General features: G+C 40.7%; 1 protein-coding gene across 3 annotated transcripts in view; it reads left to right on the top strand.

The window, feature by feature from the left end:
- The first annotated feature begins 15947 nt into the window (after positions 1-15947).
- Positions 15948-27386, top strand: part of IGF2BP1 (insulin-like growth factor 2 mRNA binding protein 1) — a 57908-nt gene continuing 46469 nt past the window's right edge. For 2 of the 3 annotated variants that reach the window (XM_006832493.1, XM_006832492.1), the window contains exons 1-2: positions 16255-16429; positions 17562-17622. In XM_006832493.1, the coding sequence (XP_006832556.1) occupies positions 16255-16429; positions 17562-17622 (236 nt within the window). Of the gene's footprint in view, positions 16430-17561; positions 17623-27386 lie in introns of all 3 variants that reach the window. The other variant, XM_006832491.1, reaches the window with a different exon arrangement.

Genomic DNA, 27386 nt, shown 5'->3' with positions numbered 1-27386 from the left:
ATATCTCAAGATCTATCTTGAAGTACAACATTGTCTGTGATAGGATAATATCAATGTCTACAAGGAAGATCAGTTAATACAACTATTATTCAAATTTATGCACCAACCACTAAAGTCAATGATGAAACTGAAGCATAATACCAATTTTTTCAGTCTTCAGAAATTGATCAAACATGCAATCAAGATGCATTGATAATTACTGGTGACTGGAATGCAAAGATTGGAAACAAAGAGGAAGGATCAGTAGTTGGGAAACATGGCCTTGGTGATAGAAATGATGCTGGAGATAGCATGATAAAATTTTGTAAGACCAATGACTTCTTCATTTTAAAGACCTTTTTAAACAACATAAAAGATAACTATACACCTAGACCTCACCAGATGAAATATACAGAAATCAAATTGACTACATCTGTGGGAAAAAACTCAGTGGAAAGCCTCCATATCTTTGGTCAAAACAAGACTAGGGGTAGACTGTGGAACAGACCATCAATTGTTCATATGCAAGTTCAGGCTGAAGTTGAAGAAAATTAAAACAAGTTCAAGAGAGTTAAAATATAACCTTGAACATATCCCATCTGGACTTAGACATCATATCTCAAGAACTGTTTTGAAGCATTAGACACTAGAGACTGAAAAACCAGAAAAGTAATGTGATGACATCAAGAACATCATACAGGAAGAAAGCAAAAGGTCACTAAGAAAACGAGAAAGAATAAAATGACCAAAACAGATGTCAGAAGAGACTCTGAAATTTGCTCTCCAGCAAAGAGATGCTAAAGCAAATGGAAGAAATGAGGAGGTAAAAGAGCTGAATAGAAAGTTTTAAAGGGCAGGTTGAGAAGACAAAGTTAAATGTTACAATGAAATGTGCAAAGTCTGGAGTTACAAAACCAAAGGGGAAGAACACACTCAGCATTTCTCAAGCTGAGGGAATTGAGCAAAAAATTCAACCCTTGACTTGCAATATTGAAGGATTTTATGGGCCAAATATTGAATAATGCAGAAAACATCAAAAGAAGATGGAAGGAATACATGGAGTTAGAGTACCAAAAAATAACTGGTCAATATTTAACCATTTCAAGAGGTAGCATATGATGAAAAGCCAATGATCATGAAGGAAGAAGTCCAAAGTGCACTGGAGGTGTTGGCAAATAACAAGGCTCTGAGAATTGATGGAATACAAATTGAAATCTTTCAACAAACTGATGCAGCATTGAAGGCACTCACTTATCTATGCCAAGAAATTTGGAAGACAGGTACCTGGCCAACTGATTGGAAGAGATCCATACTTGTGCCCATTCCAAAAAGAGCTGATTCAAGAGATTGTGGAAATCATCATACAATATCATTAATATCTCATGTAAATAAAAATTTTCTAAAGATAATTTAAAAATGGCTACAGCAGTACATTGAAAGAGAATTGCCAGAGGTTTTGTCAAATTCAGAAAAGAATGTGGAACAAGGCATAGCATTGCTGACATCACATGGATCTTGGCTGAAAGCTGAGAATACCAGAAAGATGTTTACTGTGCTTTATTGACTACACAAAAGCTTTTGATTGTGTGGATCATGACAAGCTATGGGCAACATTGCAGAGGATGAGTATTCTGGAACACTTGTGCTCATGAGGAACCTGTACATAGACCAAGAGACAGTTGTTTGAACAGAAAAAGGAAATAATGAATGGTTTAGAATTAGGAAAGGCATGCATCAGGATTGTATTTTTTCACCATACTTATTCAATCTGTATGCTGAGCAAATAATCCAAGAAGCTGGATAATATGAAGAAAAATATGGCATCAGGGTTGAAGGAAGACTCATTAACAACCTGCAATATGCAGACAATACAACCTTGCTTGGTGAAAGTGAAGAGGACTTAAAATACTTACTGATGAAGATCAAAGACCACAACCTTCGGTATGGGTTGCACCTCAATGTAAAGAAAACAAAAATCCTCACTGCTGGACCAATAAATAACATCAAGATAAGTGGAGAAAAGATTGATGTTGTCGAAGACTTCATTTTGCTCAGATCAACCATCAACACTCAAGGGAGCGGCAGTCAAGAAATCAAACAACCTTGCTTGCTAAAAGCAAAGAGGACTTTAAAAATAGTTGTTGATGAAGATCAAAGACCACAGCCTTTGCTATGGATTGTATCTCAATGTAAAGAAAACAAAAATCTTCACAACTGGACTAATAAATAATATCATGGTAAATGGAGACAAGATTAAAGTTGTCAAAGACTTCATTTTGCTTAGCTCCACTATCAACACTCATGGAAACAGCAGTGAAGAAATCAAATGACATATTGCATCAGGCAGATCTGCTGCACAAGACCTATTTAAAGTGTTCAAGAGCAAAGATGTCAGTTTGGGGACTAAGGTGCGTCTAACCTAAGCCATGGTTTTTTCAATAACCTCACATGTATGCAAAAGTTGGACAATGAATAAAGAAGACCATAGATTAATTGACACATTTGAGTTATGGTGTTGGAAGAGAATATTAAAAGTACCATGGATTGTTAAAAGAACAAAAATGTGTTGGAAGAAGTACAGCCAGAATGATCCTTAGAAGTCAGAATGGCCAGACTTCATCTTTCTTATTTCGAGATATTATCATGGGGGACCAGTCCCTGGATTAGGGTATCATGCTTGGTAAAGTGGATGGCCAGTGAAAAACAGGAAGACCCCCCAGTGAGATGGATTGGCACAGTGGCAGCAGCAATGGGCTCAACTGTAGCAAGGATTGTGAGGTTGGCGCAGGAGGGCAGTGTTTTATTCTGTTGTGCATAAAGTCACTATGAGTGGGTACCAACTTGACTACACTCAACAGCAAGAATGTTATGTTAATGGTACCATGCAGCAGATACTGGTTTTTGTTTTGTTTCTTTCACTCAGCATACATAGTTTGAGATTCATTTATTTTGTAGCATAATCAATAGTCCATTTTTTTTTATTGCTGAGTAGTATTCAGCAGAGTTTGTTTATCCATTCATTTGTTGATGGGCATTTGAGCTGTTTATGATTTTTGACTATTTCAAATACAGCTGCTCTGAACGTTTAGAAAGTCTTTGTATGAGAATTTAGAACATTATTTAGAAAGTCTTTTATTTTTCTTGGGTAAATATCTTGGCATGAGTTACGTTTAACTTAAGAAAATGCCAAACTGTTTTCTGAAGTGATTGTAATATTTTGTGTTCCCACCAGCTGTGTTGAGTTATAGTTCTCCTATAGTATTGCATGAAATGGAGTCCTGGTGTGGTTCTGAGGGCTAAGGTCAGTTTGAACCTCAAGGTCAGCAGTTAAAAAACTCACCAGCGGCTCTTTAGAAACCCTATACAGGTTCACTATGATTCCGAACCGACTTGATGGCACTTACCAACAGGATAGTATTGCGTGATGGCTCTATATGATCAGCACTGGACTGTGAACCACAAGGTTGGTGGTTGGAGTTCACCAATTGCTCTGCAGGAGAAAGATGAGGCTTTCTGCTCCCACAAAGGTGTACTGCTTCAGACACTCTACACAGGGTTGCTATGAGTCAGAACCAACTCAACAACATTTTTTTTTTTATTATTAATTTTTCAGGATCTTTATTTACAGATGTGGCAAAGTCAAAATGAGGAGAAACAGCTGTAAACATCCATTAATAATAGGAACATGGAATATACTAAGTATGAATCTAGGAAAATTGGAAGTTGTCAAAAATTAAATGGAATGCATAAAGATCAATATCCTAAGCATTAGTGACTTGAAATGAACTGGTATTGGACATGCTGAATCTGCCCATCATATGATTTACTCTGCCAAGAATGACAAATTGAAGAGGAATGGTGTCACATTTTTAATCAGAAACAACATCATGAGATTAATCTTGAAGCATATGCCAGCTCCTCCGTAACAGTCACGCCTTCTTCTAAGCCATCACTGATCTTTGAACTATGCTTCTTTACCCACAGCACCCTCTTTGGCTTAGATTTCTTGGGTAAGGGGCTGCTTACGGCTTCTGGGGACTTTCTTTTGGGTCTCCCAGATGCTATTTTCCTTGTCATCTTCTTCAGATGCTGATGATAATTGAGAGAAGGAAGAGCATTCATCTTTGGATACAGCAGTCTGGACCTTTAATTTTGCTCTTCTTGTCAATGAAGACATCTTTCTGCCTAAAAGCCTGATTCACCGGGAGTCCATGTATGACCGCTCAACAGCATTTAACAACAACAACAACATAGTCTTGCCAACATTTCAGCTGTTCTAAGAAGTGTGGAGTGGTATCTTATTGCAATTTTAATTTGCATTCACTGGACTGCTAATTGTGAGGTTGATGGTTCAAACCCATCAATCGCTACTGGGAAACCCTATACTGGTCATTAAGAGTGGAAACCAATTCGATGGCACTTATCAAAAATAGCATGATGTTGAGCCTCTTTTCATGTGTTTATTTGCCATCTGAATAACTTCTTTGGTGAATGAAATTCTGTTCAAATAATTTGCCCATTTTCTTGTTTCTGGATTTTGAGAGTTCTTTATATTGTCCGTATGCAAGTTCTTTATCAGATATGATTTGCAAATATTTCCTCCTTTTCTGTGACTTGTGTTTTTCTTCTCATAATTGTATCTTTTGAAGAACAGAAACTTAAAGAAAATTTTATAGAAAGTTCATTTTACCAATTTGGCCTTATATAATAATGCTTTTGGCATCATATCTAAGATATTTTCATTTAGCCTAAGTCCCAAAGGTTTTCTTCTAGAAATGTTATTGCTTTAGGATTTATACTTAGGTATATGATCTTAACAACAACAACAACAACAACATGGGATCCATTTTGGTTAAGTTTTTCATGTGGAGCAAGGTAGGTATGGATGGAAGTTTATTTAATATTTTTACAGATGAATATCCAATTGTTCTGGCAAGACTTGTTGAAAAGACTCTCATTTCTCCATTAGGTTGCATTTGTACCTTTATTAAAAATAAGTTGTGATATATGCATGGCTGAACTGGGGTGTTTTAATGCTCCTAAAATTGAGGGCATTGATACAAAGACATGAGTAAGAGCTTGGACTCCAGGTACACCTGGGTTTGAATCCTGGTCTTATCATCTCTTTGAGGCACAGTTGACTTACAAAGAACCAAAGAACCAATGATACTACCCATATCAGAGTATTACCATGTCTTATGCTAATATTCTGATATATGTTGTAATGCTTTCTCTGTGTGTCTCTTCTTTCCTCTTCCACTCTCTTCTGGGGAAAGCATACCCTGAGTAATGTTTCTCAATCTCTAGGGCTCCCAGATCTAGGACTCTAAGAAGCAAGATGCCATGGTATCTTTGAGCAATTTCCAGTGTGTTAGGGCATCTAACACTAATGAATTGCCCAGGCAAATACACAAATACTGACAAATTCAAATGGCAGGTTCCTTTGCTTTTGGTAGAATTAATATAACCTCTTTCTTTTGTATAGAACTCTGCTTGCCACTCAACATGAAGACAGTTTTCTATTAATTGATCCAAGGAATTTGTTGATAGACAATATTTTTCAACCCATTAGGGATCATGGAAAAATAATAAAGGATGTTTTAGGTGGTTAAAATAATGGAACCCACCACTCACTTAGTGGATCCTATGCTGTGGTTTCTAGTATGCTGGAAGATATTCTCCCACAGCATGGTCTTCCTGGGATGAGGAGGGAGAAGTGAGCTTCACTCTTGAAGGATTTCAGTGAATGCAAATGGAAATGTTTCAAAGGATTAGAGTCCAAAGGAGTGATTTGTCTATAGGATCCAGGACCAGCTGGGCAGGTGTGAATCTGAGTGCTTGCTTCCTGTTGTTTAGCATGCTAATCCTAAATTTCAGCACACACTGGTCTCAGTTTATTATGAATACATGTATAATTAATTAGACCTTTAGCTAAAGTCAAGTCACATCTGTGATTGATCAGGATGAATAGCAGTTAAAACTCAAGTATGGTTGCTAATAGAAGGAGAATTTCTGGTAGCATAAAATCTGGAACAGCAGATGATCCAAAACTATTCCATTTGGTTTGTAGAGGTCTTCTGGGATGGTTTATGCAGTTGTATATACCAACTCGATGGGACTTAACAACAACTATCTATCTATCTATCTATCTATCTATCTATCTATCTATCTATCTATCATCTATCTATCATCTATCTATCATCTATCATAGTTGCTGAATGCCATTGAGTCGGTTCTGACTCACAGCAACCCTGTATAGGGCTTCCGAGGAGCAGCTAGTGAGTTTGAACCACTGTCCTTGTGGTTCGCAGTCCACTACTGATCCTACAGAAACCCTATAGAGAGGGTCGCTATGAGTCACAAACAACTTGATGGCACTTAACGACAACATACATCTATAGATTACTAGGTTTTTTAAAAAAATCAACATTGTGAGAGTCATCCATCATTCCAGCTGTGGCTGGAGTTCATTCTTAGTCACTGCTGACTAGTATTCCATTGAATGGTTATACCAGTCTTTATCCAGCCTCCTGTTGATAGACATTTATATGGTTTCTATGGTTTTGTTACTACAAACACTGCTGTTGTTGAATATTCCTGTATATGTCTCCTGATACCCATACACAAAAATTTCTCTAAGGGAATTTCTAGTTTTTTATGTGCCAAAGATGGTTCTAATCATATAAACCATATGAATGCAGCCATTCAATTTTATGTTGTGCCTTTTTTAGTTTATTGCAGAGATTTTCCCCAGTTAATCAAATTCCTCTTGAACACAAGTTTTAATGGATACCTAATATTTCATTGGAGTCCTGGTGTGGCACTCTAAGATCAGCACTGAACTACTAACCACAAGGTTGGTGGTTCAAACCCACCAGTAGCTCCTTGGAAACCCTACACAGGATCGCTATCAGTCAGAACTGACTGGACAGCACTTAACAATATTTCATTAAGTGGTTATACTAGAAATTACTTGAATATTCTATTTTTGAGCATTTATATTGTCAACCTTTTTCTACTGTTATAAATATATCATTGTTCATTGAATTATTTATTGGATTTTACGCAGAAAAGCTACCCTAAAGTAGTATATCTAAGTCAAACAGTATGACTCATTTTTAAGACTCTTGTTGCCTTAAAACTCTTCTCTCACATAGCCGTGTGGAGTGTTTTGTTTCACCACATTGCTACTGCTGCTGCTGTTGTTGTTGTTAGGTGCCATTGATTCAGTACTGACTCAGAGCAACCTTCTGCCCAACAGAATGAAGCATCGCTTAGTCCTGGGCCAGTCTCACAATTGTTGCTATGCTTAAGTCCATTGCTACTGCGAATTTATCCATCCATCTTGTGGGGAGTCTTCCTCTTTTTCGCTGTCCCTCTGTTTTGCCAAAAATGATGTTCTTCTCCAGGGACTGGTCCCTCCTAATAATATTTCCAAAATTTGAAAGATACATTATCAATATTAAACTTTTTTAAACTTTTGCAGTTTTGATGACCTACTTATTTTCTGTTTTAGATGATCCTGCTATAAAAGTTGGTTTATCCAGCGTGGAATAGAATAGTAATGATGGTTGCACACATAAAGAACATAATCAATGTTACTGAATATATGTACCACGATAAAACCATTTTAAAACTTACTTTGCCTTCTCTTTGAGTATTTGTAGTTGTATTGATAGCTAGGACACTCAGTAAGCATCTGCTATGAGCTGAATGCTGTACCCAGTGGCTTGGGAATCGCCAAAAGGGAGAACTTTTTATTTGTTCTTTTAAAAATATATTTTGTGAATTGACTTTGAACATATTATCAGGATGGATCAGTCCCTGGAGAAGGATATCATGTTTGGTAAAGTGAAGGGTCGGAGAAAAAGAGCAAGACCCCAGGATATGGACTGACACAGTGGCGGCAGCAATGGGTTCAAGCATAATACTTGCGAGGATGGTGCATGACCCAGCAGTGTTTCGTTGTGTTGTGCATAAGGCCACTATGAGAAGGAATCGACTCAATGACACGTCATGGCATTATAATGATTACAATCCCTTCCATGTACCATCTGTTAACAGTATTTACCTTTATCCACTTTAACTCTTACACTCCTCCCCATGTCTCCCACTACCTTCATCTTTCTTGTGCCAACCTCCTTCTTGTTATAGATTGCCTTCCCATCACCCAAGTTAACATATGCAAGAAGGAGGACTTTTTGGGGTTGACACTTTTACCTTAAATGACACACAAAACAACACATTTTTCCATGGGTGCTACTTTTTTAGAAGAACCTAAGAGAGCTCTTGCAGGAAAGTACATGCAGGCTGCCTTTTTGAGATGATCATCCTGGCTGTGTGACTGGCATCAGGGGAGACCAGGATGGCAAACAGATGTGCCAGCTACTGATGGTCAGTCTGCATTGGTTGACTGAAGCTCTAAAGTGAAACTGACCAGAAATAGGATAAAGAGGGTGATGATTAATTAACATTTCTATCATGGACACAGGACTAGGAGGTGACAAGCCCCGAGATGCCCCTGGTTGCTAGTTTATTTTTTAAAGTTTTGTTAAAAGCATACATAATAAAACATATGCTATCTCAACAATTTCCACATATACAATTTAGTGACATTGATTATATTTTTCAAGTTGTGTAACATTCTTTCTCCTTTCCCAAATCATTTCACTATCATTAACAAACTTAATGTCCAGTTAAGCAAACCCCTCCTCTTTCCTCCTACCCCTGATCAACACTATCTTTGGTTTCTAATTACTTATATCATATAAATGAAATCCTACAGTATTTATCCTTTTGTGACACTTATTTTGCTCAGCATATTTTCAGGATTTGTCTCTGTTGTGGCATGATCAGAACTTCATGTATCTTTATTGCTGAATAACATTCTGTAGTATAGATGTAACACATTTTATTTTTCCATTCATCTTTTGAGAAATGTTTCTGTTGATTTCACCTTTTAGCTATTGTGAGAAGTGCTGCAATGAACACTGGTGTACTGGTTTCTATTTGCATTCCTGCCTTCGCTTCTGGGTATAGACCTAGGATTGTTGGTTGCTATTGTCCTGTTGTGGTGCTGTAGGATAAAGACTGAGCCACAAGGTCGGCAGTTCAAACTCACCAACCGTTCCTTGGAAACCCTATATAGCGTCACTATGAATGAGGACTGACTCGATGGCACTTAACAATAATTCTTGATAAGTCAGCTTTTAAACTGACTGTATTTTCCTGTATTTCATCTCATGATTGTGGGATACTGTTATTTACCCAAGGGGGTAGGGGAATAACACCCACTAGCTGAAAATATGATCACACTGACCATTCCTTCTCTCAGATGTTATCAAAAGCTAATTATTAGATGTATTTTTATTGCACTCTGTGTTTGACTCCCCGGATGATACATAATGTTTGCTCTCATGGATTTCATACATAAAATGCTAACATCAAAATTAGGTAGCAATATAAAACAGAGAAATGATACCATGAAGTAAAAGGGTCCAGTGACTGTTCTGACAATAAATGTGGGAAGTTCAGAGGTGTGAGAGTTCTTAGGTGTCAATCACTCCCCTCTGCTCCTCAAAAGTGGAATGAATTTCCCTTTTGGATGTGTGAAACACTTAAAGCATCTTAGTGTCCTTCCAGTTCACCAGAAATAAGTTTGAATGATTACATGTTATTGAAGGTGGGAGAAAAAGGAAAAAGGATCAAGTGAAGGAGAGGCAGAAAAGGACACAAAGTTTTGGGTAGGTATATTCATTAAAAAGCAGTAAGAAGTAGGTTGAGGGACAGAGGAACAAGAGAATAATAAAAAGGGGAAGAGAAGCAACATAGAAAGAGAAAAACTGAAAAGAAGGAAACGGGAAAGGGGGACAAGGGAAGGAATTGACAGTGTCGGGAGTAGGAAGAATGGAGGAACAAAAGGAGAGAATCAAGGAAGAGAAAGGGGAGAAGGGGGGAGGGGCTCCTAGGAAAAGAAGGCTAGGGAAAGAGAAGGGATGATGAATCCCATTCCAAAGCAATTTAGAAATAACTAATTCTTGTTTCCTACACATTTTATAAATGGCAAACATTTAAAATCTCATTCCATAATTTATCATATAAATGCTTATCAAATTAATTTCATGTTGATGTTTAATAACTGTCTTTCAATTATAATTCCTAAAGATTTGGGGTTGTTTATGGGAGAGATGGATGGACCAAAACTTTCTAGATTGTTAATGCATGAAAACCAGAAATCATTTATAGAATTGCATCTCAATTAGTGAAGCAACCAGTTTTTAAAAAATAGCATAGAGTTAGGTTGGGTCTTGTTTCTTTGTAAAATTGGTTTTTATGTGAAGACAAATTGAAGTTATTTGATGAGTATTTTGATGGTGAAATGTTAGGCAACGATTTCAGAAAGAACATATGTATTCATTAAAACAAAACAAAACAAAAAACCTACAGCAGCAGCCTCCTTAAGAACTGAAATATTTGAGGCAGCTCCAAAAAACAAAAACAAACATATCCTAACTATTAGTAAGAGCAAAATCAACTAGCCTCTTCATCAAAAGTAAAATATTCAAAAATGCAAACAAAAATAATCTACTTTTCACCTGGAAGTTCTTTTAGTCTTGTAAAGCACAGGAGCTATGTAGCTAAAATGGAATTAATTTCATGTAGTTTATGTTGCAATGGATTCATTTTGAATTGAAATAATTTTAAACACTAGACGTTTAAATATTTGAAGATATATATATGGATTTCAAGTAAAAACTGACTTATTACTACTTCTACTTTAATTGTATTTAGATATGAATCTTTTTGGTTTTGTTGTCATTTAAATTTTGTTTTATTTTAAAGAAAACTTTATTTTCTTGTCTCTTCTTGAATTGTACAATTTTTCCCAAAACAAGTCAGTGATCTATTTTGCATCTTGTTATGTTGAAATATAACAAAGTTTTTCATTAACTTTTTAATCAAATTATTTTTAGAATAAAAAATGCACAAAACAGTAATAGTATGATGTGAGGAATGTTGTTGATCATTTTTTTTTAATATGTGTCAGTAGGGTTGGAGGGAAGTAGTTTAATTTACTAATAAGTTGAATTTAAAAAGCTAATAAAATAAATAATTTCATTTTCTTACCCCAAAGTTTCTACATAGTAAACTGAATCAAAATAAAAATACTGAGTAGATTTCTCACACACTGTGTTACTCACAGAAAAACAAAGAAAAAACAAAGTTCTTTTCCTTTGATTTCTTTTATAGCTGAAATAAATACACATTTCTTTCTAAGGTTCTTGAATATTGAGCACTTTTGAATGATCATCTGAATGAGGAAAATGTCCTTTTCTGCATATAGTTCTCTTACATTTGATGAGATATTCTAAACACATAATTATCCTCATTTATGTGACAGGAGGAAATACGACATGTCCTTTTAAATTGGGACTCATTTACACTTTTTCAAAGTTTATAGGCATTTAAAAGAATTACACTAAGATTTCAGGTTGCAGGAAAAAATAAAATATCTTAAGGCAGTAACAATGAAGAAACAAGTAAACAACAATAAAAAAAATGAAATACAAATTAAACAAAAGTAAATTCCTCCAAAAACTTTGAAATCAAAGCAGTCATGTCAGAAAATGATCATTTTTCTTTTTTTAAGATTACATAACAACCATAATTTTATTTCAAACTGATTATCAGTCATTCAAAAATAATAAATAGAAACATTTGATGTATTTCTCTATTTTTTATGTCCCCTCTCTTGTAGGATGGACATAGTAAGCTTTAAAAATAGAGGTCACTGATAAACATTAAATTTTAAGTGAAGAATATATTCTGAGGATAAAGTCAAAAGAACTAAAAGAAGAAAAAGTTATATGCCCAGAATGGTGCCTATTGATAAAGGTAAAAAAGTGTGATGTTACCTTTATATCTGAAAAGAATTATTATTAACTCTATCTACTGGATTGAATATAGTTATGAAAACTTTGAGGCAGTATGGGAAATATTTAAGGTACGAAACTAAATGAAAAATTAGGGTAGAGGAAAGTAAGATAAAATGTAAAACCATAGTACTATTGATAATATTTATACAATATTGACAAATATTGGAAAGGAATCATGTAAAACAAAAATTTACATGACAATAGTATTGTTGATTTTTTTCATCTTCTATTTCCAATTTTTTTCAAAAGTTGTTTTATTCTCTTAAAAATATTTTTCCTCTTTACATGTATGTTCGCATTGGAGGAAAATGGATCAGACTCTCATCTTTAAAATGCAATGTTTTCAGTGTTTATGAATTCAGAAGGTAATTGAATTCTGTAACTAGACCCAACACTTTTCCAGAAAAAAAAAAAAACACAAAAAAATCAAGAAGGAGGAAAATGAGGAAGAGAATGAATTAATATTGTTATTATTAAAGAATCATTTATCCTGCAGCTATATTTTTAATTCTTTCACGAACCAAATTAACTACACATTGTGGACGAATCTTTCTCAAACAAGTTGTGTGGGGGGGCAAAAAAGGAAAACAAACACAATGTTTGGTTGTTGCCTCCAAAAATCAATCACAAAGAAAAGAAAATAATAAATCATGGCACCCCCAAATCTGCTCATTCCTATTCCAAACCTAGGAATCTGAATCTAGACAAGAAAGAACCCTTCTTTCGGGTTAATTTTATTGCTGAGCTCAGAAGGGAAAGAAGCATCAATTAGTATTATTCAGTACCCCTTACCCCTGTCTAAAATAGCCAGGTCACTGAGGCAAAACTGATTTGGGGGTTCAAAAGGTCTGTATCTCACCCCAGCTGTCTTCTCTCCCTTGTGTTCTTGTTGCCTCTGATTATACACACAGAAGGCATTTTTTGGGGCATGGTGGTGGTGGATTAGAACTCAATGAAACAACTTATTAAAAAAAACACCAAACTGTTCCAATTAAACAATTGTTGAATAATTAGTTTCTAATTTAATAATTTAATAAGATTTAAAATAGTAAACTTTTCAATAAATTTGTTTTCTTTACAGTCATTTAAAATACATTAAAACATTTATACTTGTATTTTTTTTAGTGGAAAAAAATCAAAACCAAAAAAGGAACAAAATTCAGTGATTTTTAAAAAAAAATATTGTTTCCCTTTAAATCTACGATGGCAAAAGGTGGGCTGCATTTGACAGGAGTTTAGAGATGAGGATGGAGATTTTTGTGGGGTGTAACCTGTTTTTTTGTTTGGGGACTAAGGAGATAGAGTAATGGATGAGTCCCCCAGGAGAAAATCTGAGAGGTGTTTGCACTAATACTTAACGATTTAAATTAAATGAAGCAAACAGTACTGGGATGCCTTGCCTAGCGCTCTCCCTAGGTCCCCCATACAACAGAAAAGATTTTAGGAGATCTGGGCACCTATTTAGGGAAAGGCCAAAGAACACAACATCATTTCTCAGACCATCTTTGGCCTTTTCAAACCTTCACTCACACCACCAAGAAAAGTCCCCAGGGCAACATTCTAGCCAAGAGACTTCATATTTCTAGAATGAAAATTTCCTCTGCATTCTATTTGTTTGGCAGTTTACATAAACTTTTCACTTTTAAATATTTATCGAGCACCTATTATGTAGTAGGTAGTGTCCCAGCTTGTTGGTTTATTTTCAAATGATGTTTGTGATCAGCGAAAGTGGCATATGTGTGTGTGTGGCAAGGGGGACAACGAAGACGACGACACAGATGTCTCCCACCTCCTAGGACAGAAAACATTCTTTTTCTACACAGCAACAAATAACTGATAGTATTGTTAATTTCTTTTGCCCCATGGAACGAAAAACATTACAAAAACGAAAATCCGACAAACACGTGGCTGGCTAGAACAAAACGTTGATTTGGAGAGTGGTTCTTGAAGGTGGAGGAGATAGCTAAACTGAGTTGGAAGCCCCCTTTACATTCCCAAGCGGGTCTCTGCCCCATTCTTTTCAGCGCGCCGGCTAAACGGGAGTGGGGGGGGGAAGAGGGGAAGGTGGAACACAGGGTAAGGAATAGACACAGGATAGTTTGGGTGCTTGGGGGGGGGGGGCGGACACAAAGGTGCTGCACTCAGTCTTTTAACTCCCGACTTTTTGAACCGTTTAAAAATCATCCGGCAGAAGAGCTGGGAGCCGAAGTCTGAGTCCCACTCGCTGCAAACGAAAAATTCTAACAATAAAGAAAATTCAAGGCATTCCTATCAGTGTAGGCAACACGTGTTGAGGAGCTTAGGCTGTAGGCGACAGAGACAATGGGGTCGGAACTGGGGAAGGGGAAAGTGACCCCCTTCCTCACCTGCCCTCACAGCACGTGTGTCCCCGTCAGAATTATTACTCTCTCTTGCAGAAGCCAAGCAAGGCACGAGTTTCCGCCCAGTTCAGGGTGACTGGATTTCCTGGTGGTCTGCCCCCTCTCCCCTCTAGTTCCCTGAACGAAGGGCCTCTAGGGTCCCGAGCTTCGCTCTCCGCCACCCCCTGGCGCCATCCCAGCCCCCGCCTCTGAGAACTCGTTGGCCTCGCCCCGGCCAGGGATCCTAGCCTGCGCGTGGCCCGCACATCCCACTCTCCGTGGCGACTCCGGGACTCCTATTAGGCGGCGAATGCCCCCTCCCCCACAGCCGAGACTGGGTGCGATCGCCCACGTGTCGCCCCTTGCCCAGTTTAGTCGGTTCCTCGGGCTCCCACGGCCATAGGATCCGGAATGAGTTGGTCAAAGCCCAGGGAAGGGACTTGGGCGGATCCGCTTTCCCCTCCTCAGAAGCGGCGGGGGAGGGGCCGCGCCCCTTCCTCGCAGCCCCCGCCCCTACTTCCCCTGGCGCCGAGCGGAAATCGCCCCCTCCCCCCGCGGGCCTGACCTGGGGACGTGGGCGGGGCTTCATTCAGGCCCCCCCCCCCCCCCCCCCCCCCGACTCCTCTCCCGCCTTCCCGTGGGGATCAGAATCCTGCTCCCCAAACAAAGTTCTGCGCCCCGAGCCCCGCGCCTGGAGCGCTTCTGTCCCGATCCCCGAGGGAGCAGGCGGAGGGTACTACACCTGTCTGCCCTCGCTCCAGGGAGGGAAAGGGGACCTTTCCGATCTTCACCAGGCCCCTCCTTCCCTGAGACCACCCCCTTCGGTGGGCCGGGGTTTGCCTAAGATACCACCCCTCCATCTTCGATTCCACCCTCCCTTTTGAGGGGTCATTTTGGGCCGGAACCACGCGCTCCCCTAGAAGATCCGAAACGTTTCCATTCCACAGCCGAATTCCCGTGCGAGCTGTCCTTCCTCCCGTGGGAGTCCCGAAACATCTTTTTCTGCGGATCCTTTGATCCCAACGGAGACTCTTGGTGTTACCCCTTCGCGACCCCGTGCTCGCAGGACTTTCTAGTCTCCGATACCCCGAGGCAGGAGAGTCGTGAACTGAGGTGGGGAGAAGACGGAGACGCACACTTAAAAGCTACGGAAAAGGCGCCTTTTAAAATCGCCGGCTCTGGCGATCCCCTCCTGAAGACCCCAGAGTCCTCGGCTTCTCTTTGTCTCTCTCGAACGTCCCCCACCCGTCAGTCGCTAGCAGTCAACTGGAGTGGGGGTTCATAACGACTCCCCCCACGAATAAAACACAATCCTACATTTTACCCATCAGGGTAGAGATTTGGGGCCGGACCACCTCCCCCAGCTCGGGGAGGGGGAGGGGGAGGGCGGGGCACCTCAGGGGCCAGGTCCTTGTAAAGGGGGAGGGGGCAAATAGAGCTGCGGGGACACCACCCCCATCGCCCCAGATTGCATCGGGGGTTAGCTAAGGGCCCCCCCAGATAGGAATTGGGGAGCTTGACTTGGCTGGAGGGCCTTGGAGCCCTGTGGCGTCGGGGGTCTACCCTGCAGGGTGGGTGGGGGCTTTCACCACGTGGCTTCGTCTTTTTTTTTTTTTTCCGCTCCATTTTTTAAAGTCGATTTTATTTAGAGGCGGCGCCAGGGCGGCAACGGAGAAACGTGACACACCAGCCCGCTCGGAGGGGTTTCGGACCGAAGGGAAGGAGCCGCCGCCGCCGCCGCGTCCTCCCTCCGCCTCCCTGCGCGCCGCGGGCACTTCTGCTGGGCCCTCCCGGAACTCCCCGCCGCCGCAGGCCACCCTCCAGCCCCGGGCTCCGGACAACTCCTGGGGTGGGTGGAAAGAAAGTTTGCGCTCCGGCTGCCGCCTCCCCTCTTCTGGGCCTAGGAGGCTAGCCGCCTGCACCCGCGCCCGCTCGGTTCGGCCTCGCCGGGGACCACATCTTGCCTGGAGACCGCCACCATGAACAAGCTTTACATCGGCAACCTCAACGAGAGCGTGACTCCCGCGGACTTGGAGAAAGTGTTTGCGGAGCACAAGATTTCCTACAGCGGTCAGTTCTTGGTCAAATCCGGCTACGCCTTCGTGGACTGCCCCGATGAGCACTGGGCCATGAAGGCCATCGAAACTTTCTCTGGTAAGAGCGCGCCCACAGCCCAGAAAAAAACACCGACGACACCCCCAGCGAGGAGATTTGCTCTTTCTCTTTCCTTGCCCCTGCCAACTCCTCTGTCCCCGGGTCCTACGGAGCTGAGCCTGGATACGGACCCCCTACCCACCTTCGACGCCTTCACTCCCCCTCCCCCGCAAGACCTTTTGGGATTTCCCGGCCTCAACCTTCCTGCCTGAGATAAGAATCAAGGGGCGCCAGCATCGGGATTCCCTCCCCACCGACGGGGCGGGAGCCCCCTTTGGCAGTAGTGGGGGGCTGGTTGAAAGACGCTGAAGACCCCCATCTAGGCGTTATTTCCACGCCCAGCTCTTTCTACCGCCGCAGGACGACCCCCCACTTTGCACACCCCCACTCTCCAACGTCCCAGGCCTTTCCAGGCGGGAAGGGAGCCCTCCAGCTTCTCAGGTCTTCGGTTTTCGTGGGAACAGCAGTCTTCAGGCAGGGCCTGGGAGGAAGGGGGTCCCGCTTCCCGCCCAGGGCCTGGGGCTTGAGCCATTTTGATTTGAAAGTGGGGCGTGAGCAGGGTGGCGCGGCGGCGGCGGCGATGGGTCGCCATGCTGCTTCCCGAGACGCCGAGACTGGGCCGAAAGGCGCGCGCCACCGCCGCCAGGGACCCTTCCCGCGGGGCCCCGCGCCGTTCCCCGGGTCGTGCCCTCTCCGACGTGCTCGGACAGGTGACCGCCCCGCCGCCCAAAGCCTTGCTCTTTGGCTCAGCAGAAAAAGTTTCATTCTGCATCCTGTATGCACACACTTGCGGGGAATGAGGAGACCATTCTGTCCCCCCATTCGCCCGACATCGAGGGGCTCTTAGAGGTGACGCATGCACACAAACACCCACGCAGGTTTCCAAATCAGACTCCTAGAGCAACCCGCAACTCAGGGAGAAAACAACACAAAACACAAAATAAGAAATAATAAAGAATTTCTAGCTTCCACATTCCTAGAGCGACTCTTCCCATCTGGTTGCGGATCCCACCGCCCGGATTCCTAGGGAGATCTCGAATCCCAATAACTTCTGAATAACCCTAATGCCTTCCTCTTCCTTCCCCCTATTTCTGCTCGAGCCTTCGTATTAATTTTTTTTTTGTTCCTAAAGGAAAAGTAGAACTGCAAGGAAAACGCCTAGAGATTGAGCACTCGGTCCCCAAAAAACAAAGGTAGGGAAGAGCTCTTCTCTGGGGACTTGGCGGTTGAGAAGTGGTGTTTGGGGGTCCCTAGCGACTGCACTGGAAGAAACCCATTACTGGCCTTCCCACCCCCGACTCCGGATGTTGGGGGCAGGGAGGGAAGATTGGCCAAGATCTTGTTGAAAGGGTGGTTTACAGCTTGTTGAAAAAAAAAAAAAAAAGTTAGGACTGAGATGGTCTGAATACTGTTACTTGGAGAATCAAAGGGACTCCCCCCCAAAAAAAGAATCAAAAGAGAAAAAAGCCTATGGAGTTTGCTCAAGGTGTGGGTCTACTTTTTTTACGGGGGGGGGGGAATTTAACATTCTTTGAAGAGTTCAGAGTCAAGGAAATTTCTGCAATTTCCTAACAGGTCCCATTTCTCCCCCCTTTTCCCTCCTTCCGCCTTTCCTCACCATAATTCTTAGTGGGTTTTAGGAGGTTCCCCTTATAATCAATCCCTGGGGGAAATGAAATGAGCTTCCTTTCTTCCTACCCCTAAAGAATCGTCTTATGCTCGTGCTTTATAATTTTGCAACAGGCAAAGCCATTTTTCTCTCACCAACGCCCCCAGTCATTTTCCCCCACCCCACCACTAGATTTTCCAAAGAATATGCTTTGGCTGTACTATGCTTTTCGAACTCCCCACTCCCCAACCCCAACTCCTTCAGTCCATTGTTACAAGGGGACCATCTGGGGTGAGAGCTTTGTGTTCAGGCTGTGAGCTGGAGCTCTCTGGAGGGCCTAGAACTCCCAGGATGAATGTGTGTGTGTGTGTGTGTGTGTTAGTGTAAGTTGCAATACCCACTGTCTCATCAGCAAAGTGGGATACCTTCATCCTGTTTCACCCAAATCCAATTCATGTTGGATTCCAAATCTTCCCCTGAACTGGGAACTGTTCAAGTCAGCGTGTGTACTTTCTCAAATCAGACTTCAGACATGATGACAGAGCAGACTTTTCTCAATTGTTATTTTGAAGTGGCCCCCAGTAAATCTTTGCTCCTTCCCTCTCTCCCTCCCTCACCTTTCTCCTGGACTTTTCTGTGTGGAAAGGTGGGGATGAGTGGCTGGGATTTTTAAAGGAGGCCTTAAGAGGAACTTGAAAGTTTAACTTGAGTCTAAAATCGGTTAGTGGTTTGGCTTGATACATTTAACTGGGAGCTATTGTATCAATAGATGATCAATATGACCTGTTACTTTGTTTATAGAGCTTGTGATTTCGCCTCAAGTGACTGAAATACTCCCTTATTGGAAAGGCAATTAGAATTAGGAGTAAAGAGGCAATAAAATTAGAAGGAAGAAAAGAAGTCTTATTTGTTATTTTGAAACATTTCCTGGAGAGGGGAATAAGAGAAATACATACACACACTGGCATAAATAGATTAATTGAGATGATTGTGAGTATTTGAAACTGAATGTTTGAAACATGTTGATGAGAAATGTTCAGAGTAACTGGAATTCTAGTGTAAGTGGACATACTTTCCTTTGCTCTTGAGGATGGTTTAAATTTTAAAGGGAATGAAATGAAAAATAAGAGATCCCAAAATATAATGAAATGGAACTCAAAACATTTATATTTTAATTTTCATGGTGCGGTATATTTATGGGTCTTGTTCCCTAAAGCCATCTGCTTGCTTTCTAGCCACTTCTAGGCTGCTTCTTGTTCCCTCCAAAATGCATTACGGAGGGCTCTTTTTGAGTTGGAACGGGAATGGGGGGTTTTGAGAAGACTGGGTAAAAAAATCTCCCTCTCCACACCCATATTAAATTAGATCTTTTGTGTGTTCCTCCCCTTCCTGGAATCGTTTCTGAGCCTAAACATTGAGTTTGCTATGTTGCCTTTTATTTTCTTTTTTTGGGTGGTGGTGAGAAGGCACTTCATTTTTCTAGAATGAATCAAATTTTAAGTCATGGGATTTAAAAAGAGAAAGAGTTTGTTGTCATTAAGTCAGTTTGCTCTAGTCATTTGTGTTCTTTGAGGAAGCATGTGGTGTGATGGGTTTGCAGTCTGTCTGAAAAGTATTTCTTCAGTTGGTTTGTTGTTGGCCTTTTCTGTCTCATGGATGTACAGAACAGGAACTCGTTTCACTGATTATATTTCAAGCAAAATGAATTATTATAAGAGAAGTACTGCAAGTACTTTGTGTTTTTTCTTAAAAGGAAGAAACTCACTCTTTAAAGGAGAAGAGAACCCTTGCTGACTTGAACTCAGTTCCAAAAGAAGTATGATTCAAAAAAGTCCTAAGCGCTTCATAAATACCCCAACAATCTAAAAGTTCCTGCTTTATTTTTTAAAGAGGAAAAATAACAAAATGTGTTATATAGCAGTTGCCTCTCTGTGCAACACTAGTTTTGAAGTGTTACTATATTTCATTCTAACTTTGTATCTATTTGATTGGTATAATTTGTACTTTTTTTAGAATCCAAGAGACTGAACACTATACATTGAACCCAAACACAGTAATTAATTTGAATTTTTTTAAATGAGTGAAATTAAATTTCTCTGACATCCTTTCCCTAAACCCTCTCTTAGTGCTGGAATTTTGGTTTATGATGTGGGCTTTTTACTGAGACATTGTATACACTTAAACTGCCAGATATTGGGTCAAAGGAGAAAAACCAAAGCATTTTAAAACCAGTTGTGGAAAGACTTCATGTGTGTTTTTTATTTTGAGCCTTTTATGAGTAAGTAGTTAAAGGAAAGGTGTTGTAGCATCTCAATGAGACTTGTCTACTTTGGGAAATGGCTTGCTTTTTAAGGGAATTAAACTTTGTTTAATTGCATTAGTCATTGTATGCCTTTTTAGGAGAGTATGTCCTAAAGATAGGATACTTACTGGCAACTGATTTTATCAAAATAAAAGGTGTTAATTAAGGGGGGGGGAAGAGTGATCTCTCTAGGTGAAATATATTTAAGAGTTCTAAATGTGATGATTTGTTTAAGCAGGTTAATGATTCGTTGTTCTTTACTCTAAAACCAAAAGCCAAACCCACTGTCATGGAGAGTTGGATTAATGAGATGAGCTAATGTCCCTCCCCCAATTTTCAACTACATATATATATTTAAAACACCCTAAAATTAACCTCTTAACCTTATACATATTGTGTGAACTCTGAAAAGAGAAATAGCTCAAAGCTGATCCTGATTTTATAGGTTAATCTTTTGCTGAAGTTAGCAACTTTAAAGGGATCTCTTGTTTAAGCAAAAACAGTTTTTTCTATTATTTTAAAAAGTGATTTGCGGAGGTGTAGAGGAAATAGTTAACAAAATATTTTCAAAACAAGCTAAAAAATTGCCTTCAAAATAGATTTGCCTTTAATGGAAAAAAAAAGTATAGTTAGGGATTGAAAGTGAATGGAGGGGAACTTAAAAACAGTGAAAATGACTAGAGTGGGGGACATTTTCACTTTTACTTTAGTGAGTGGGTGAATCTTAAAATTTCCTGCACTATTTGGAAGGAAGGTAAAAGTCCATTTTCTATCTACATGTTTAATTTCCACCTAGACTTGAATTTACACTTAATATTTTCATACTTCGCTGTTAAAGAAATCCTTAACAGATAACCATTTGTTGGTCAGTATTTTAAGGTAAGGGTTAGAGGGGCATCTTGGAAGAGCTATAGAATTCCTGATCCCTTGTTTTCTGACTCAGTTGTTGTTGTTAAGTGCCATCAAATTGGTTCTGACCCAGAGCGACCCTGTTTAGGGTTTCTGAGGAGCAACTGGTGGGTTTGAACCACTGACCTTGTGCTTCAAACGGACCTTGCGGTCCATCGCATTAGCCTTAAGGCTCACAGTAGAGACATGAAATTTTTTGCTAATAGTTTCCCAGATGGAGAACTTTTCAGTAAAGAAAAGGAAAAATTGTATTCAAAGTATAGCTAAGTGTTCCAAACACACACAAAGTTTTAATGGCTTAGCTTTTGGTGGAAAAAAAAGTGCAAAACATTCTTTCTTATAATTATGTTTTTAGAGATAAAATACATGACATTAGCATTGGAAGAATCTTGATTTAAAGGATCTGACCTTCTAATCCTTTAAATTACCTTAATATATATCATTTGAATCTATCTTATATGTGGGAGTAATTTTAAGTTTTTTTTTTTAAAGGAGTTTATTTATCCTATAATTTAATGTGTAACGGTTGACAAAGTTACCGTTGAGATAGGCTAGCCCCCCCCTCCCCGTTAAAAAAAAAAGCATTTCATATCTGGTTTAGTTGAATGAAAACAGGGAGACCAGCAATTGCTATTTGTTGCAGTTCAGAGACTTTGTGTTGAAAATACATTTATTGATTATACCTCTGTTAGTTTTTTGGGGGGAGGAGGGAGTTAGAGCAGTTAGTGGTGTCATTGGAATAAATGTATGAACCCATAGAAAAGACATTTGAAGAAAAAACATTTTCCCAGCTGTTAGAATTTAAATTCAATCTTGTTCGCTCCCCATTATCTTAAAAGATTAAAAAAAATATGGCTAATATCTTCCAGAAAGTGCTGCTTAGATTTTGGAATGGGAGTGTTAGGGAGAGAGAAAAGGGAAGGAAAAAAGCAGCAGGGGAGACTTGAGAAATCAGACGAGTTAGTCCAGGGTTGGAAATTCCAGACAGGGGAAAAAAAAGAGAGAGAGAGAGATGGGGGTTGGGGTTGATTTCCCGCTTCCCTTTTAAAGTGGAGAGGCTGGAGATTCTCAGCTACCCAAGGGAGGAGGGGAGGTAGGGGGCTGGGAGTCGGAGACACCAGGTTTAGCGGAGGGGTGATATACAGAGAAGGGCAAGGCTATTTTTATTTTTCTTCCTGACTTGCCTGCCTTCTCTTCCCTTTTTCAAAAAAAAAAAAAAAGTTGCAGCAGAGCTGGAGGCGTTTCCTGGAGAGCTCGCGGCCGCCGGCCGGGCTGCCCTAACCCTTGCCCGCCCGGCCGCTCCGCTCCGCTCGGCCCCAACCCCCAGGTCCTGCCTCATCACTTGCAGTCGTAGGCTCTGCGGTGGGTCGGCCTGCCTGCCTTTTGAGTAAAACGCCCGACAGAGAACACCCGGGGGTGGGGGGGTGGGGTCTTCAAGGACCTGCTTTCGGAGGGTCCCCAAGAACCCAGGCTATGGTGCAGCAGCGAGCAGCCTCCTCATAGTGTTTAGAGTCCAGAGATCCCAAGATTGGACTCTCCCCAGTCTTTCCCACGTGGAGGATTTTCCTCGCAGCTGGCTGAGGAGCCCAGACCTTTTCAATGTCTGGGCTGTCTTAAGACATTTCCGTTCTAAGACCAGTAGGTAAATGTGAAGTGAAAAGAAGTCTGAGGAGAGAGGAAGAGAGTGGGCAAGGGGAAAATAAGAGGATGAGAGCAGTGGAGAGAAAATGGAGGAATAAGTGGCAAGCAGGCTGTTACCCTCTTCAGATAGTTGGGGCCCTTTGACCATGGCAAAGAGAGTCTTGAAGAGTTCACAGTGTCATAAAAATCTATAATCTTTAGAAAATGGGTTTTCTGTCCGCTTATCCCAATGATTGACTGAGGCAATAACAAAGAATAATTGTAATCAGAGGTGCTGTGGATCGATTTTATTTATATTGCAAAAGATAGACAATAGATCCTCCAGCTGATCGCTGGGGAATCTTGGAGGGTCTTTCTCAGGATCTTGACTAGTGTGTGACTCCAGGCTAGCACAACATTTTTGTGCCATTTCACCTTTGCTGAGCACATCACCTCCTCTCCCCCACACCCAGTTAAAATGTCTGAGAAGACAAAAACAGAAACAAGGACTTGCCTAAAAAAATAGTGCTCTGAAACTTGCATGCTCATTTGATTATTGATAAAAACTTGAAGATCGGGGTGTGATCATAACTCACCATCATTAGGAAACATTGCCAGTGGGACCATGTTCAGTTCTTGGTTTGGGAACTCCACTGGAGTAGGAGAGCCTGGAGCTAGCTCTCTCACAGATTTGGTGCCAAAGAAGTCTGGAAGGAGCCTTCTTGGTTAGTATTGATCTTAGTATTGATCTTGTTGTAGAGCCCCCTTGTAAGAGTGCTGCTTCCTACCTTAGCAGCACTGGTTTGCAATGACTGGCTGAGGGCTCAAGGTATGACAGGCTGGAACAAACTGTCAGCCTGTACATAAGACTACTGGAATAAAGTGTGTGCTATGGGCAAATCACAGGAGAAAAGTAGGTCTGGACTTCATATCATTGTTTTCCTAAATTTTCTGTCGTTCTCAGGAGCATGTTGCCTGTACTTTTTCAAAGACAGATTCTGTATTATTTTGAAAAAAATCTTATTTTCTTGTTCTTGAGAAATATACACAGCAAAATATACATCCGTTCAGTTTCTATAGTGGACAATGATGGCATTCTTTGAGTTGTGTAACCATTCTCATCTACCTGCTCTGAATTGTTCTTCATCACTGTAAACTCACTGCACCCTAACGTTCCTGTTGAAGCTTTTGCATTGCTGTTGTCAATTTAGTCAAAACTACCAGCAGTTCTGTGGGTGAAAGATGAGGCTTTCTGCTCCTGTAAAGACTTACAGCCTTGGAAACCCTGTGCAGGGTCACAGAGTCGGAACCAACTCCGTGGTACTTAACAATAACAACAATTATTAAAAGGACTGAACAGCTAATTACAAGGTTGGTGGTTCAAACCCACCAGCTCCTTGGAAACCTTTTACAGGATCGCTATGAGTCGGAACAGACTTGGCAGCACTTAACAACAGCAGCTATTAAAAAATCATAATACTCAGGCAGGCTGGCCTTTTTTTCTTTCTGCTGTTTTTTTTTTTTAACTAGCTAACTATTGTTCGGTCTTAAGAAGACTTTAGGGGATATTTTGGTGGAAGGTTGAAAGATGATCTCAGGGCAACAGTTTTGGGGTTCACCCACTTTCCGTGGCTCTAGAAAATCTGCAGTGTATGAGAAGTTGCGGTTCTTTTCTGTACCACCCTTCTGTTTGATCTGGGGTCTTCTGTGGAATCTTTGATTAGAATGATAACAGGGTACCATGTAGTTCTGGTCTCCTGGCAAAGGGGTAGGGGGCAGTGGTTCATGGAGGAAATGAAACACATTCTATATTCTCCTATTCATGACTCCTTTCTCATGTTTTTGGTCTTTGTTGTAAGCATATCTATCACACAGTTTTTGCCAGTTTAAATTGATTATTGTTGTTGTGAAGTGCTGTCTAGTCTGTTCCAACTCATAGTGACCCTGTATAGGTTTTCAAGGAGCAGCTGGTGAGCTTGAATTGCCGGTGTTGCGGTTCAAATGACTTTGCAGTCCAGCACACTAACCCATAGTGCCATACCAGGACTCCTTAAACTGGTATAGATGTATAATTTATTGACAGCAATTACAATACTTGGTTGGTCAAATTAACCCATTTTTTTCTTCTTCCTGTCCCTGGTAATGACTGGTTTTTTCTATACATTTGCCTTTTCACATAAATGAGCTCAGATGATATTTCTTCATGATTGATATATTTTGCTCAGTATGTCTTTAAGCTCCATTCATACTGTACCATGCATGTATCAAGAGACTTCGTTACTCTTAAACTGGCTGAGTAGTGTTCCACTGTTGTTGGTTTGATCCACCAACCTTGTGGTTAGCAGTCCAGTGCTTATCCTATAGCACCACGCCACTATTTCATTGTATGTACATAAACATCTTAAGGAGCTCTGGTAGCACAGAGGTTACGAATCAGGCTGCGAACGTCAAGGTCGGCAGTTTGAAACTACCAGCTGTTCCACAGGAGAAAGATGAAGCTTTCTGCTCCCGTACAGATTTACAGCCTCGGAAACCCTGTACACGGTCACTATGAGTTGGACTCCACGGCACATAACCAGCACCACATAAACATTTTGTTTATCCTTTCATCTGTTGGTTGATATATTAGTTGTTTACGTTTTCATTATTGTGAACAGTGCTGAAATGAACATTATTGGTGTCCAAGTCTGTTTGAATCTGCTTTTTGGGGTATATACCTAGGAATGTAATTGTTGTATAGTTCTATTTTTAGTGTTTTGAGGGATTGTCATGCTGTTTTCCACAACTGGACCATTTCACATTCCCACCAGCAATGGATAATGGTTCCAATTTCCCCACATCCTCACCAACATTTGTTATTTTCTGTTTGTTTTCTGTGTTTAGCATCTTGTTGTTGTTGTTATGTGCCGTCGAGTCAGTTCCGACCCATAGCGACCCTGTACAGGGTTTCCGAGCATCTTAGTGGGAGTGAAATGGTATCTCTTTGTGGTTCTGATTTGCATAGCTCTGATGGCTAATAACACTAAGCATCTTTTCATGTGTTTGTTTGCCATTTGAATGTCCTCTTTGGTGAAATGTCTGTTTAAGTCCTTTGCCAATTTTAAGATTGAATTTTATGTCTTTTTGATGTTAAATTGTCAAAGAGATAGTCTCCCAGTCAGCATTTGTCTTCTTTCACAAGACTTTTTGGTAAAGTCTTTTAAAAAACATTTTACTGTGTTTTAGGTAAAAGTTTACAGTGTGACTTTGTTTTCCATTCAATAATTTATGTATAGATTGTTTTGTGGCATTGATTGTATTGTGTCTGTAACCCCCCCTCCACATAATTCCCTGTTTCCATAGTCCCTCTTTCCTGCCCCTTTCTGAATTACCATCTTTGCTTTGGGGCAGGTGTTGACTTTTGGTCTCATTTACTTGATTATTCCAAGGGGTTATTCAAGGATGCTATTTTTTATTTTATAGACCTGTCTAATATTTGGCTGAAAGGTGAACTTTGGAAGTTACTTCAGTTCTGAGATAGAAGAGTGTCTAGGGGCCATAGTCTCAAGCGTTCCTCCACTCTGTCTGGTCTTTTTTTGTAAATTTGAGTTTTGTTTTACTTTTGTTCTCCTAATTTGTCTCTGTTGTGTTCTGGGTCAGAGTAGTTGGTGGTGGTAGCCAGGAAAGGTATCCTTCTTCTGGTCTCAGGCTAGTGGAGGTTGTGGCTCTTGTGGTTCATTTGTCCTTTGCACTAGTTGCTTCTTTGTGTCTTTGGTTGTCTTCAGTCTCCTTTGCTCCAGACAGGATGAGATCAATAGTTGTATCTTGGGGAGCTTTTAAGACCCAAGACACTACTCACCAAAGTAGGAGGTGGGACATTTTTGTTGTAAACTATATTATGCCAGTAGATCTAGTTGTCCCCTCTCTACCCCGAAAACATGGTTTTCATCCTTGGTTCCAGCAACTTGGTTCTGGGAGGTATTTGATTGTCTGTAGGAAGCTTCTGTGACTGTGTCTCCAATGCTGTATTATATGTATAAATATACATGTTGCATATACAAATATATATGTAAAAAATCCATAACCAAGCCTATGTATGTACAAAACCCCTCACACCCTATACACATCTGCCTGTATGTATCTGCTTGTAATGTGCGAAAGATGAGCTTTCTGCTCCTGGAAAGATTTACAGCCTCAGAAACCCTATACAGGGTCACTGTGTTTCCGAACCAGCTTGATGGGACTTAACAACAATCTGCTTGTAAATTTTTGTTGGAATTCACTGTTGTTATACAGTTGTATATATGTTATGTTGTTGTTAAGTGCTGACAGGTGCTACTGATTCATAGTGACACTGTGTAGGGGGGTTTCTGAGGAGTGGATGGTGAGCTTGAATCACCGACCTTGCAATCCAGCGCATTAACCCACAGCACCACAGTTTTGTTTGTTTGTTTTTTGGTGTGTTGTTGTTGCTGTCAGGGGCCATCGAGTCGGGACCGACTCATAGCGACCCCATGCACAGCAGAACGAAACAATGT

The sequence above is a fragment of the Chrysochloris asiatica genome, unplaced genomic scaffold, assembly GCF_000296735.1.
Source record: "Chrysochloris asiatica unplaced genomic scaffold, ChrAsi1.0 scaffold00007, whole genome shotgun sequence".
Lineage (NCBI taxonomy): Eukaryota > Metazoa > Chordata > Mammalia > Afrosoricida > Chrysochloridae > Chrysochloris > Chrysochloris asiatica.
The sequence above is the reverse complement of the archived record's forward strand: the minus strand, read 5'-3'. Positions and strand labels throughout refer to the sequence as shown.